The sequence below is a fragment of the Syngnathus scovelli genome, chromosome 16 (genome assembly GCF_024217435.2).
Source record: "Syngnathus scovelli strain Florida chromosome 16, RoL_Ssco_1.2, whole genome shotgun sequence".
NCBI lineage: Eukaryota > Metazoa > Chordata > Actinopteri > Syngnathiformes > Syngnathidae > Syngnathus > Syngnathus scovelli.
Genome location: NC_090862.1, coordinates 1,534,502 through 1,546,919, shown reverse-complemented (window position 1 = coordinate 1,546,919; position 12,418 = coordinate 1,534,502). Strand labels below are relative to the sequence as shown.

General features: G+C 41.9%; 1 protein-coding gene and 1 long non-coding RNA gene across 3 annotated transcripts; one reads left to right on the top strand and one right to left on the bottom strand.

The window, feature by feature from the left end:
- Nucleotides 1-293: 293 nt before the first annotated feature.
- On the bottom strand, nt 294-8,809 carry LOC125984220 (uncharacterized). Its single transcript, XR_007486863.1, has 7 exons — nt 8,666-8,809; nt 8,276-8,434; nt 8,161-8,203; nt 6,450-7,647; nt 5,436-5,514; nt 1,993-2,104; nt 294-1,311 (listed from the first exon to the last, which is right to left on the bottom strand). It is a non-coding gene; the product is annotated as an uncharacterized lncRNA (long non-coding RNA).
- On the top strand, nt 3,818-11,304 carry pdgfbb (platelet-derived growth factor beta polypeptide b). Of its 2 annotated transcripts, none has more exons than XM_049746178.2 (8): nt 3,818-4,641; nt 7,519-7,615; nt 8,039-8,095; nt 8,688-8,881; nt 8,952-9,140; nt 9,216-9,942; nt 10,119-10,271; nt 10,402-11,304. In XM_049746178.2, the coding sequence occupies exons 1-7, from the start codon at nt 4,576-4,578 to the stop codon at nt 10,250-10,252; spliced, it is 1,464 nt and encodes a 487-aa protein (XP_049602135.1). In that variant the 5' UTR covers nt 3,818-4,575; the 3' UTR covers nt 10,253-10,271; nt 10,402-11,304. The 2 variants fall into 2 exon arrangements, with proteins under 2 accessions (XP_049602135.1, XP_049602134.1); XM_049746177.2 differs by having other exon boundaries at nt 3,820-4,641; nt 10,335-11,304.
- Nucleotides 11,305-12,418: the final 1,114 nt, after the last annotated feature.

Here is a 12,418-nt window from a genome sequence, read left to right as displayed (position 1 = left end):
GCTTGTAAACAGGAATATCGGGGAGGAGACCGAAACATGTCGAATGTTTATAAATACACCTGCACCTCTATTTGACTCTCCAAGCTTTGTGCTCTTCTGGCTTTTATTTTCCAGCATGCAGATGGTGTCCATTTTTGCCATGATGTTCCCAAAGCCCGGTCTTAGCCGCAAACAATGCCAGAGTGTGCAAAATAGATTTACACGGCAGTGAAAACATTTCTCCTTATTTGACCTTTCTTAACAAGTCGGGGCACACAAGTGAGAACAAACATCGAGACATGTGCACACTTGAATGACTTTGTAAATTCCTCCCCTATTCAGCGCTATCATTTATTAGCACCATTTGATGCCGTATACATTAGGAGTTATTGACTTTGAAAGCAGCAATGGAGGCTTACAAAAGAGCATTTCTCATTTGTGCTTCTGAGTCTAAAGGCCTCGTAAAAGCCAAGATGAAAAAAATACAAGTATGTAGGTGAATGTGGCCTTTGGGTCCGTGCTCCTGAGAAGGTCTTGAAGGCCTTCAAGCCGCGCTACTGATTTTTCCATGCTTAGCGCCACTCAACATTCCGTTCTTCCTTTTTTTTTTTTTACATGAGCCTTTCCTATTGTAATTCTTCTATTGACATCTCTTTGAACACCTCAACGTTGCATTCTCTCCGTCTTTCGTTCCTTTTGTGAATGTCGCTCTTGAGAAAGCATTCCAGCGATTCCTCACTGTCAGTCTCTCACGCTCTTTTTTGGATTCATCTGTGAGTTGATGTTGATAAATCCTTCTCTGTCACATGGCCCGCTCATTTTTACTTCACTGGAATTTTTTTTTATAGAAAAAAAATGAATACAGATAAAAAGTCTCATACCTACGAACCCACACACACTGGCAAGCCTTTGTACAGTAGAACTACAGTAGATTCCTGTTTTTCTTCTCTAACATCTGAAAGTCCACTATGTCAAATTACCCACTGAATCCTCTCTGCCATCAACGGAAAAACGCACCAAATCAAATGGCATCATTGTTCAATTGAAGATTGGTTCACGGTGCTGTGACCTTCTCCGGATCTTCTGAAAAGCTCTTAAATATTTGGGCCAGTGCTGTCATTTGTCACTCCCTTGCTAAGCATAGAGGCTCCCTCTGTCCATGGGTAAAATGATTGTCAGCTTGGGACAGTGTGTGTGTTAGCCAATATGCAAGGGAAGGGGGGGGGGGGGGGGGGGGGGGTTGATCTTCGTGTGCACTTCCATTCATCCTTTGTCCGAACACACGCATGTACAGTCCATAGTGTACATGGAACAGTGCATGAACAAACCACACTGTTAGAAATACAAAAAAAAAAAAATGGAAGTCAAATTGTGTCCATTAACCAACCTTTTTTCACTCACGGCACAACTTTTCATTGGAAAAAATCTCGAGGCACACCACCAACAGAAATCTGTTAAGTGTTACACCAGCTTCTATATTAAAATCAGTTATATTACAACAAAAGACGTAAAGTTCTATTCCTATATATGTATGGAGAGTCGAGTAATTGAATACAAATAAATACTAAATGTTCTTTAAATTGTATTTTTTTTGTAATTGAAAGTGACAGTTTTTGAGAAAAGGTTTTAGAAAGGAATAAACTATTGAAAGTGATTGTGATCAAAATCCAAAAGAATCAATATGGCTTTGTTTACTGTTTTAGACTAGCTCTATAAAATATTGCGACATTAAGAATAAAGGCACTCACTCGACCAGAGTGGTTAACGCCATTGGCTTCAATCAAATGAAAATATTTGTATCGATAGTTCATCCTAAGATGAATTGTTCTGCGGCCGTTGCAGTGCTCCCGTGGACTCATTTTCAATTCAGTTGTTAAGAAACACCACACCGTTGGAAGCAGAAAAATGTACAAACATTTCACAGTGAACTAAATGTGACTTGATGTACAACGTTAAGAGCAGAGGAAGCAAAGTGATGACTTGAAATTTTACTGGTGACTCAAATTGCCTTACTTTGTTTTTTTGGACTCGCTTGAAAGTTGAAGGTCAAGACTTGACTTCCTTATGACTTGCACATATGTGACTTACTCCCACCTTTGGTATTTTGTAAGGTTGCCTCACAGCCCTGAGAAAAACAAAAAAGGTCGTTAGGGTTTCAAAGTAGGGTTTCATACTAGAGTTAGGGTTTCAAAGTAAGGTCTAGGATGACATTTGAGTTACTGGTACATTCGGTAAAAACTAAATTGCGGTTTGCATGTTGTCGGTATCACTTTGCTAGTGGCCTTGTAGAGCTCCTGTATGGCTGGGTGTAAATTTAGCACTATAGCTCATAGCGTTTCCTCCATTGGCCCGTTAGACAAACAATGGCATCCGAGTATTTGACGCTGTGCTGTTCACCAAAAGTCTCTGAAGGCAAACTTCTACTTTGCCTCCATGAGACTGACTTATAATCTTTTATTTTGGGGCCTGGCTGGCGGGGGCTGATTTTCACTTGTTAGCATCATTGTTTCAAAAATGTTCCCTAAACATTAGCGAGCATTAAAAGGTCGTGACTCTTAGAATAACTCTTGTGGTATTTACAGACACCCTTATGTTCCTGATAGCTTGGCTGCTTGTTCTGAGGTAATCAGAGGAGTCAGTATCCAGCAATAGAATTTTTTTTTTTTAAAGTTCTATTACGTAAGACTAAAAGATTTGACATAAGTTTAGATTTTAGGCACTTTCTCCGGGCTTTTCCACATGCGTGTTAGGTTAATTGACTGAGATAGGCTGCAGTTCACCCATGACCCTCAACAGGATAAGCGGTAGAAAATGGATGGGCGGATTCTCTCAAATCTTGCCAAGCATTGAGATGCTAATCAGTGTCCAAAAAAAAAAAAAAAGCCACAGCAGCAAGTGGTGTGTTAACAATGGCAACCTCCAAAGAGCTTAGCATGCATATTAGCGGCGCTTTTGCAGAACACTAAAGAGTTTATAAATTGATAGATGTCAAAAGTTTAGCCATCAATTTTGAAGGAAGCCTTTCAGAGAATTATGACTAAAAAAATCCCGTCATCTCATCTAACTCAAATTTGACAGGCCATGTGTCTCGGGGGAAAAAGTTAAGAACAGTGCACTCTTGAGGCACACAGGAATTCCCCAACTCCAATTTGAACCTTTGAAACGGAATTTTATAGCCAAGTTCAATCATTTTCCTCAACCTCCGGCTATGATTGAACATGACTGAGCCTCCCAATGACATTGAAATAGGAAGTCTCTTTTTAGTTTCTGAGATCGTATTTCCTCTCGCTCTTATTTTGCCTATCTAATATGCATTTCACATTAAATTAAGAAGAGTGATCTATTTTCAAAATGAATATGCATAAATAAACCTGTATAGTGTTTCTTTTCGTGGTATGTGCACAGCAGGTGCTTTCTATTTTATATGACATACAGGGGAGGGAGGGGAAGGGCAGACATGATTGAGATCAACTAAGTTAACATTGCTGGCTCAGTTGTGAAATTTTGTAATTTTGCATGAATAATTTGCCTTTAAGGGAGAAATTTGAATGTCACTGAAGTTCACACACACAAAAAAAAAGGAAAGTGGAAAAAATAGCACGTATAGGATGTTAATGACCCATGACACTTTCTGACCAGACTGTTTTGGTACAGTTCCCTCATGCTTTGCTCTTTTTGGGGCTTTGGAGGATGGGCATAAATGTGGAAAAAAAATTCCTGGAAAATATCCACGTCAATTACATGGTCTGGCACCTGAGGGGGGGGGGGGGGGGGGGGGGTGTTGCCCCTGCAGCCCCACCTCTAGGCCTGCCACTGGTAGGTAGGACAAGCAAAATATGATCACGAAATTTAAATTCACATAGCTGAAAATCGAACGTGATGTGCTAATTCTGATCATTATTCGATTTCATATTGCAGACAGAAAGCTATTCAAGTGTGTTTCTTTGTGCGCTTATGCAGATGATGAGCAGCCATTCCTGAGGCAGGGGGCGGGCGAGTGTTGAGCGGACCAACAGCAGAGTCTTGGAAGTATGCTGTACCCCTCACACCGCCACCTCTCCTGCAGCCTCAGGCCTCTGCACATTTAGAAACTTCTCGGGAAGCAGAACCAAGACCCAAAAGGACCGCAACCTGCCAGCACCGGATTCTTTGCTGGATTACGGTTAAATATTTTTTGGGGGGGAGGAGACTTCTAATGTCTATTCAAATTTGTAGCTACTTTTTAATATTTTAATCACGGTGGATAGTTTTGTCGTTTGGAACTTTTCGGACTGACGCCGGCGCGCATCAATCTGGCGCACAGAGCAAGGTGATCGTCGATCCGGATTAAGTGAAAGATTTTGCAAAAAAAAAAAAAGGGGAGCTTTCTAGCGTCCCATCTTCAGCCTTTGGATAGCTGACATCACCGCGCGAAGAAAGCTCGGTGCGCGCTCGGAACACCGCAGGGGGAGAGAGAGAGAGCGAGAGCGAGCACCAGTGTCCCCGCCGGGAGAGCAAGTGCACCCGCCGCGCGCACCCTGCCGGCCGAGGACTGCGGGCCTCCGGAGCCTCCATAAATGCTCTGCCCGTCGCAGAGGCTCCAGGCTGGCCAGCAAGATGAGCTCCACCGTGCAGCTGCTGCTCGCGTTACTGGCGACGTGCGTGCGATTTGGCGCAGCCGAGGTGAGTAGTTGGATCAACTTTTACGCCGCTCACTTGCACTACGACGGGCGGAGAAAAGCTGTGGGAAAATAATTGCTCAACTTCTACTTATTTAATACGAGGTCAATTTGCATAGAATACGATTCTACAGCGGTGTTACGTTGCAGTCTATATTTAGTAAAGCTATAAAGGTTATCAGTCCATTGACACTATTTTAGTGTTCTTTTAACACTATATCATTTTTACATCCAGGCTATTTTTTTTTTCCAGAGCACCTGCATGCTTGACAATAAAAGTCTGAAAAAAAAGGGGTGCTGTCAGACTAACTATTATTCCTGCCATTAGGTGTCATGAGAATGACTGCCCAGGGCCAGACACGTGCATCTTCCTCATCCTCTGTGGGTGAGAAGCCATAAGCTCTTAAGGTGCCTTGAATGCACCACATGGTGCGTTTAGATGCTGCAGCTCCAGATGTGTCATAAATCACTGAGCTGTATTACACACATTGTAACTTCATTATAAAGAGAACATATGTTTGGACCGCAGCCAAGAAAGGAGTCCAAATGGATTCAAATATGCTACTTTAAATAATAGCAAACAATTCCACTTTGCTAGACAAACAGTCATATCCAAGTTAGTCACTTTTGGCTATTTTGCAAATGGCTCACACAAAACATTAAGGATGTTGAATCATGCTAAGACCTGTAAAAAATAAGACAGGATGCATTTGTGTCACGTGCACAGGAAGGCAAGACATATTTGAGTAGAATACTTGTTGATGCGACTTTCGGCTTGTCCCATCAGGGTTCACTCACTTGATTTGGTTGGCACAGTTTCTACGCCGGATGTCTTTCCGGGCATGGGACCCGCCATGGCGGGTGGCTGGGAATCTAACTGGCAGCAAAGGAATGAAAAGTAATCCTATCAGTGAATTAGTCTTAGCAAGTCAGTCAGGCTGATGTCATTTAAGAGCAATAAAAGATTAGAAAAGGCTTCTGTGCTATAAAGATGAATTGAAGCTAGCATGTGAGAACAAATGGCTCAATTGCTCATTTCCTTCAAGAGTGGCTGACGTAAAGGTGAAACACATCACACAATATATATGATGGATGACTTGACATCAATTGCTCCTTTTTTATGGCTTCTGCAGGCAGAACATTTGAAGAAAAAGGCAATTTTGACAGGCAGGCTCATGGGTGAAAGTTAAAAATGACTTTGATGTATACAAGTGGGAATTCCCAGAGTTGGACTAAGGCATATATACGCAAACTTCAAACATTCCAATTATCATACAAATGGCTTGGAGCAACACACAGTGCTGTGTGCTTGTGAGTTTATGTCAATGAGCGACCACCAAGGGGGGGAAAACAAACTTATTCAGTCAGTCGCTAAAATGTTCAAAACACCTGCATGTGATCCAATTTAAAAAACTTGAGGCAATACATTTCTACATCATATTTGCTATTAAAGGCAGTCAAATATTTAAAAAAAATCTTTTTTTAATGTTTTGTAGAACCCCTGAAATATCCTTGGCCACCCCAATGCCCTCCCTAAAGAAAAAAATCCTAGCGCTGCCACTGCATCTAAGTTAGTTTGGACTGACAACAAAAAGTGGGAGAGTAATAAAAAACAAAAACATTTTAATGTAGGTATGATGTGGTTAGAATGTTTGGAGGTTGTGGGTTCAAATCTCGACTGTCACACATTCACTTATAATTCCCGTGACCATTTGTGAAAAATGCCACGGCACACTTTTGCTTAGCAAGCTTCCTCGCTCCCTCCCTAATTATATACGATTAGATGTTCCTGCTCCTCCCCTGCAGACGTACCTGGCATTCCTCAATACATCTACTCGACGGTCCACTGGAAGCTACCAGATTAGGGCTCTGAAAATACAATCAATTTCAAATATGTCACAGGCTGGAAAATTATCACATAAACGCTGAAAAAGCAGAAGGAATTATTATTACATATTTTATATTACTTAAAAAAAGCTATTTAGCCTCAAATTAAAATTTCAAGTCAAAATTGTCAATGTATCTGTGACACGCAATTAATTTGCCTCATTTTATGTATAATCAGTACCACAATTTTTCTAGGTTTGTTTTGAGTTAGTAAATTTCTAAACCTTGACAGAAGGCAGGCAGGGCTGTGAAAAAAGGCCCAGCTCCTATAATTAACATCAAACACAATTATCCAAGCAAGCAGGTTGGCTCTACTGGCGAGGAAAGGAAATAATGATGGCTCCTCTGGGGCATCTGCAGCTCTACAACAGAGATGCGAGCAGAATTACAGCAGGCATTTCCACGCTTGGACTCTTTGAGACTCTGAGAAGGGGGGGGGGGCAAGCAACAATGCAGGAAACGGCGTCGTGAAGTACGCTCAAAATAACCGCTCATGCATGGATGGCTGGCTTTGGCTAAAACGTCCTTCCTAAAGAGCTTCATTAAATTCTCCAGATTTTGGATGTTCTATTTTCCATAAATAACTGAATTCCTGACTTTGGAGTAACATGAAGCTCATCCTCGCGAGCGAGCAAGTGTCCCGACCCCACGTCTGATCCTTGTCCATTCTTTTCTTCATCTCCTTTTTGACATGGCTGCCTCCCTTCTCTTCTCCTCTCTGTATCACTCCTTCCCCCACTTCCTGGCTCCTTCCTGGCTCCTTTGACCCCTAAATGTTAGCAGATGAGAAGACACAACGCCAATAGTCATTCAGCCAGCTCTTAGTGACCATTGTGTGTCTGCTTTGGTTAATACCCCCCCTCCTTACCACTCCCCCCCTCGCCCAATAATGACTCGAGGGGTTAAACCTACACTCAGATCCTGATGTTTTGCTCACATTTAGTTAAATACTGACTAAACAAGGATGAATCCCATTTTATTTGATGTCGTTCAGGGGGATCCACTTCCTGCGGCCCTGGTGGAGCTGGTTAGAAATAGTCCCATCTCCTCCATCGACGACCTCCAGCTGCTTCTGCTGACTGATTCCGTAGGTAAAGACCTGCTTGTTTGAATTGAACTGCTCCTGCAAACATCCGAGTATTTATTTTTAGTATTTATAAGCGCCCTCATTTGGACCTAATGAAAATGCCGTGGGAAAAATGTTGGCCGTTAAACTATTTTTATTTAACCGGAAAAACAAACAATCCTGATGAATGCAAACCCCCTGGTAGTAGTAAACATATATTATATTTCAAATCCACAAATTCTGCAACTTTATTTATTTTCTTCTCTTATGGTGCCTGGTGAACATCAAGCAAAAAAGGGAGATGCTATCAGAAACACATCAAGTGATTATTCGATTAGTGTGCCAATTAGCCAGACTAGCTTGTATTTTTAGGACGCGTTTGTGGTCAATTATCGAGGGGGGTGTTTGCATTAATCACAGCCTCTATGTGTTTACTGCTTTGTCTCAGATGAGGAGGAGCCAAACTCAGCAGCAAATGGAGGTCACAGACTACCAAGGAGCCTGGGTAAGCCCCCCCCCCTCCCCTTTTTTTTTTTTTTTTAACATGTCACGTGTGAAAGATTGGCTTACCAAAGGAATATATTACACCCAAAGACCTTTCTCATATCCAAACCTGTCAAATAGAAGACAAGAAAATACATGTCGAATTATGTATGTAAGTGCACGTCATGATGAATGCACTCACAATACTGTTGCTCCGACCGAGTGCTGGCATGGAAGATTCCTGATTTTCTTGGTGAATGAAGATGTACTTTATCTTCATTAGGTTGTCTCTCCGGGCCTTGATTTATGTGACAAGTATGGGCTTGGTGACATGCTGAAAATCATTCCCATTAACCTTTTTCTGGGGGTGGGGGGGGGAATCGATAATAAAGCAGATGTCGGTATAAATGGACACCAGTTGGAGTACCGTGAAAGCTTCCCATCCAGCACCAAAAGACAAATGATCTTGCCTATATAATGTTTATGAGTTTTATTTTTCCTATTATGTCTTTTTCTATCTTCTCATGTTGCCTTGCAACTGATTTAAAAAAATAAAATCAATAATGACTGACTGGAATGAAATAATACTCACAATTTGTCTTTGCCTCCTCCAGTTGCTCAGCCAGCCCAGCAGGCCGTGTGTAAAGTTCGCACGGAGGTGGTGGAGGTCACCAGGGCAATGTTGGACCGAAGCAATGCGAACTTCCTGCTATGGCCGCCATGTGTGGAGGTGCAGCGCTGCTCCGGTTGCTGTAACACCAAAAGCCTTCAGTGCGTCCCTGTTGTCACACACACCAGATACCTGCAGGCAAGCCACCACACAACCACACCCAAAAAAAAAAAAGACAATTAAGCTTCAACGGTCTCAATTTGTGTAGGTCATGAAGATCGAATACATCAATAAAAGACCCACGTACGCTAAAGCCGTGGTGTCCGTGATGGATCACGTGGAATGCCGATGTCAGCCCGCTCCACGACAGCCGGCGCTGAAAAGGAAATCTTCTCGCCGGCATCACGGCCACAAGGAGCACCATCACAACCAGACGCTCAGCCATGGACGTGGACAGGTAGGTTAAAAACAAACAACAACCAAAAAAAGACACCATTGAGTACTCACAATATAAATGCATTTGACCATCAAGGTGAAGGTGCATAGCAAAGATGAGCTCCATCAGTGGGATGAGCTGAAGCAGAATCAGGGTTCCCTCCTGGTGGACCTTCTGGAGCAACACTGGAGCTCCAGAGGAGACACCTTCAGGCAGCGTGCTGAAGGCTACAGTCTGGCTGGAGCTGAAACATCTCCACCCGAAGAAGAGGTTCTCATTGGCTCACACTGGACACGTAACTCCACTGGCTTACTTGAGACTAAAACCCAAGTGGAGAGCAAAGAAAGGAATGCAGAAGGAAACAAGACTCTGTCTTCAGTGGATCATGTTGGCATCAATAAAACAATACAAGATGGTCAGGGGCTCATCAGTCCCGGGGGAATTGTTATTGAGGGACCAACGGGCAGGGATGAGGGTACAGAAGATAAATCTTCCGTTCCCAAGTCTGTCACTCAAAAACCTCAAGCCAAATGGAATCCAATTGAGGAAGCCATTGACAGGTTTGGAAGTAGGTTCAGACCCACCAAAGAACCCAACCCGGACCCTCGGAGAGGCAACAAGACTCCAGAGGAGGTGAAAATGATGCAGATTGCCGAGACAAAGTTAGAGGAGGAGAGGAAAGAGCTGCTCCTGCTGCACAAGAAGTTGGACCATGAGAAGGAGATACTAAAACAGCAGCAAAAGAAACGAGAGGAGGAGCAGCAACTCCTACGTAGTAGACATCGTTATATGCAAACAACCACCACGACCACAACCTCGCCAGGTACGACACACTTTATCTAAGGCAGCATTTCCATAAAGTTTTTGTTCTTAACTTTTTTCAGTAGTGGCACCATCTAGTGTTTGATAGTGAAATTGCACCTTTTTCCCCCCCAAATGTTTTCATTTATGGGTTTCGTTTTAAAATACATTATAAGTGACATTTTGTTTGTCCCGCAGAGACAATGACCACAGCCAGCAAACAGAAACCCTCAGCTCCAGCGGGGCCCAGACCTCCAGGACATCCGAGAAGAAGGATGAGGAAGAATCGAAAAAGGATAAGCAAGGCAGCTATGAGAGCAATGCTGATGTAAAGCTTTAAAAGGATTCTCGGTGAGTCTACAGAATCCTCCTGACTTTGAGAACATGACTAATGATGTCTTCTGACATTTCCAGGAGCACAAGATGAGCTTGGAGTATGGATAATGCAGGTCTTACTAAAAGCATTCAACTTACTCCTCAGAGACTCTACGTACTGTTTGAAGAAGCCATAACGACACCTGGATGGAGGAAAAAGTGGAGCCTTTCCAGCAAAAGTTGGAAGTGGCATCCAAAGACTTGCCAAATATGTGCGGCAAATTTCCTGCCTTTGACCTGAACTGTGGAAACCAGTGCAACTTCTCCACATGGATTCTTGTTTGGATAAGACAAGAAAGAAATTGCACTTCTAAATATTGGCGTTTCATGAAAAAGTCGCTTTCTGAAAGACTGTTTTTTTGGAGTTGACTTCAACCAGCAAAGACTTCTTTCTCTATTATATTTAATTCCATCTAACCCATTGCAAACACTGGAGATAAGCATGACAAATCAAAACAAAAGGCGTGCAAAGGGCTTTTCTGCTTCCTTCATTCTTATTTATTTATCTATCAATCTATCTCAACTACTACTAAGGGTTAACCTTCTTCACCAGTATTCAAAACAATATGTAACAGTGTCGTGCAAGTCACAGTTTTCATTGAACAGTTTTTTTATTTGGATCACTTTTTAAAGTTTTACATAAGGTCAAACCTTGTATTGTCATGTCAAGTGTGTGTGTGTGCTACCTTGTATGTTGCCTGTGTTCAATTATGTCCTTTTAATTCAAAGAAACGTCCCTCCTTCACATTCCTGAGCATATAAATATATATATGTATATATATATATATATATATATACATATACATATATATATACATATATATATATGGGAGGAAGAAATGACTGTTATTCTGTGTTTAAATATCCATAATCAGAAACTTAAATTATTGAAACGCGTGTCAACTTAACAATTGTTACTGATTGTGTCTCTTTTATTATGATTTTTTTTTTTTTGACGAAACAAAACTAATGATATTTTCTTATGGTAAAAGAAAAAATGTGTACGTGTTGTTTTGTCTCTTCATTGAATTCCTTCAAATGATAGTCAGCGTGCCTATTTCCACACGAGAGTCAGTATGTCCTCACAAATCGGAATTTTCTTTACGGTAGTCGATGCTATATTAAACGAGTAAACCATATAGGATTGCGCAATAAATTTAGACATGAGAGGTGGATGTGTAGGTGAACTGTGGCGTTTTCCTTGTGGCTTGCTTCTCAGCCAGCCAGCCATCTCAGGAACCACAAGCATGAGCGTATCATTAAACAGCCATCATCTGCTCCTATTTTGTCCAAAACAAACTGAGCAAATGATGTTTTAGTTGACACATTTCACCACTTGTTGACCTGCTAGCCACATGTGACTCTTTAACCTCAATGTGCGTTTGTGCAGTCCGTCTCGCACACACACGCAACGCTTGTAAACAGCAGAGCATCTCCAAATTCAACGTAGAGGTGGGAAGCCAGTGCTCAACGGGAGTGGAGGAGGACGACAAGGAGAAAGGCGTGGAGCGTGAGAAGCATGTTCATACTCATTTCGGACACACACAGGGGTCAAGCACTGTGACAATGTGGGCGTGTCTCGAAGAAGCTGGGATGCTTCAAAGCGGACTAAAGTACGATATGGTTAGCTGGGTTTCAACAAAACTAATACCTGACGAAAAAATAGAATCAAATGAATTAAGAAAGAAAAAAAATCTAATTTTTTCCCATTTTTAGTAATATTTTGGAAATAGTGTTTAGTGATAAATAATTTAAAAATATAAATGATATTTTGTGTTTATTGATAAAACACAACCAGAACGTAAGTTGGCTGTGTCCACTCCCACAACGGTGCAAACGCCCCTTGCTACCTGCACCAGAAATACCAAAAGGAAAAAAAAAAAACCTACAAGAACATGCAAACCCCTCAGCCAGGATGCGATGAAAATAAACTCGGGTTGTATTTAAACACGGGCACACGTTTTTGAAAAGCCACAAGCAACAAGAAAAGCAGTCAATCCACAGCGGCAGTGGAAAGTGTTTTCCAAATGAAACAAGACAGTGTTTTGATACAAAAACATTAAGGAGCTAATATCCAAAGCAGACCTTGGCTTACATTCTCTCATGTGAGAGTAGGAAACAAA

Coding starts and splice junctions, on each gene's coding strand:
- pdgfbb (XM_049746178.2), top strand. CDS start 4,576: ATGAGCTCCACCGTGCAGCTGCTGCTCGCGTTACTGGCGACGTGCGTG. Junction 4,642..7,518: donor TGCGATTTGGCGCAGCCGAG/GTGAGTAGTTGG, acceptor GATGTCGTTCAG/GGGGATCCACTTCCTGCGGC. Junction 8,882..8,951: donor CACACACCAGATACCTGCAG/GCAAGCCACCAC, acceptor CAATTTGTGTAG/GTCATGAAGATCGAATACAT.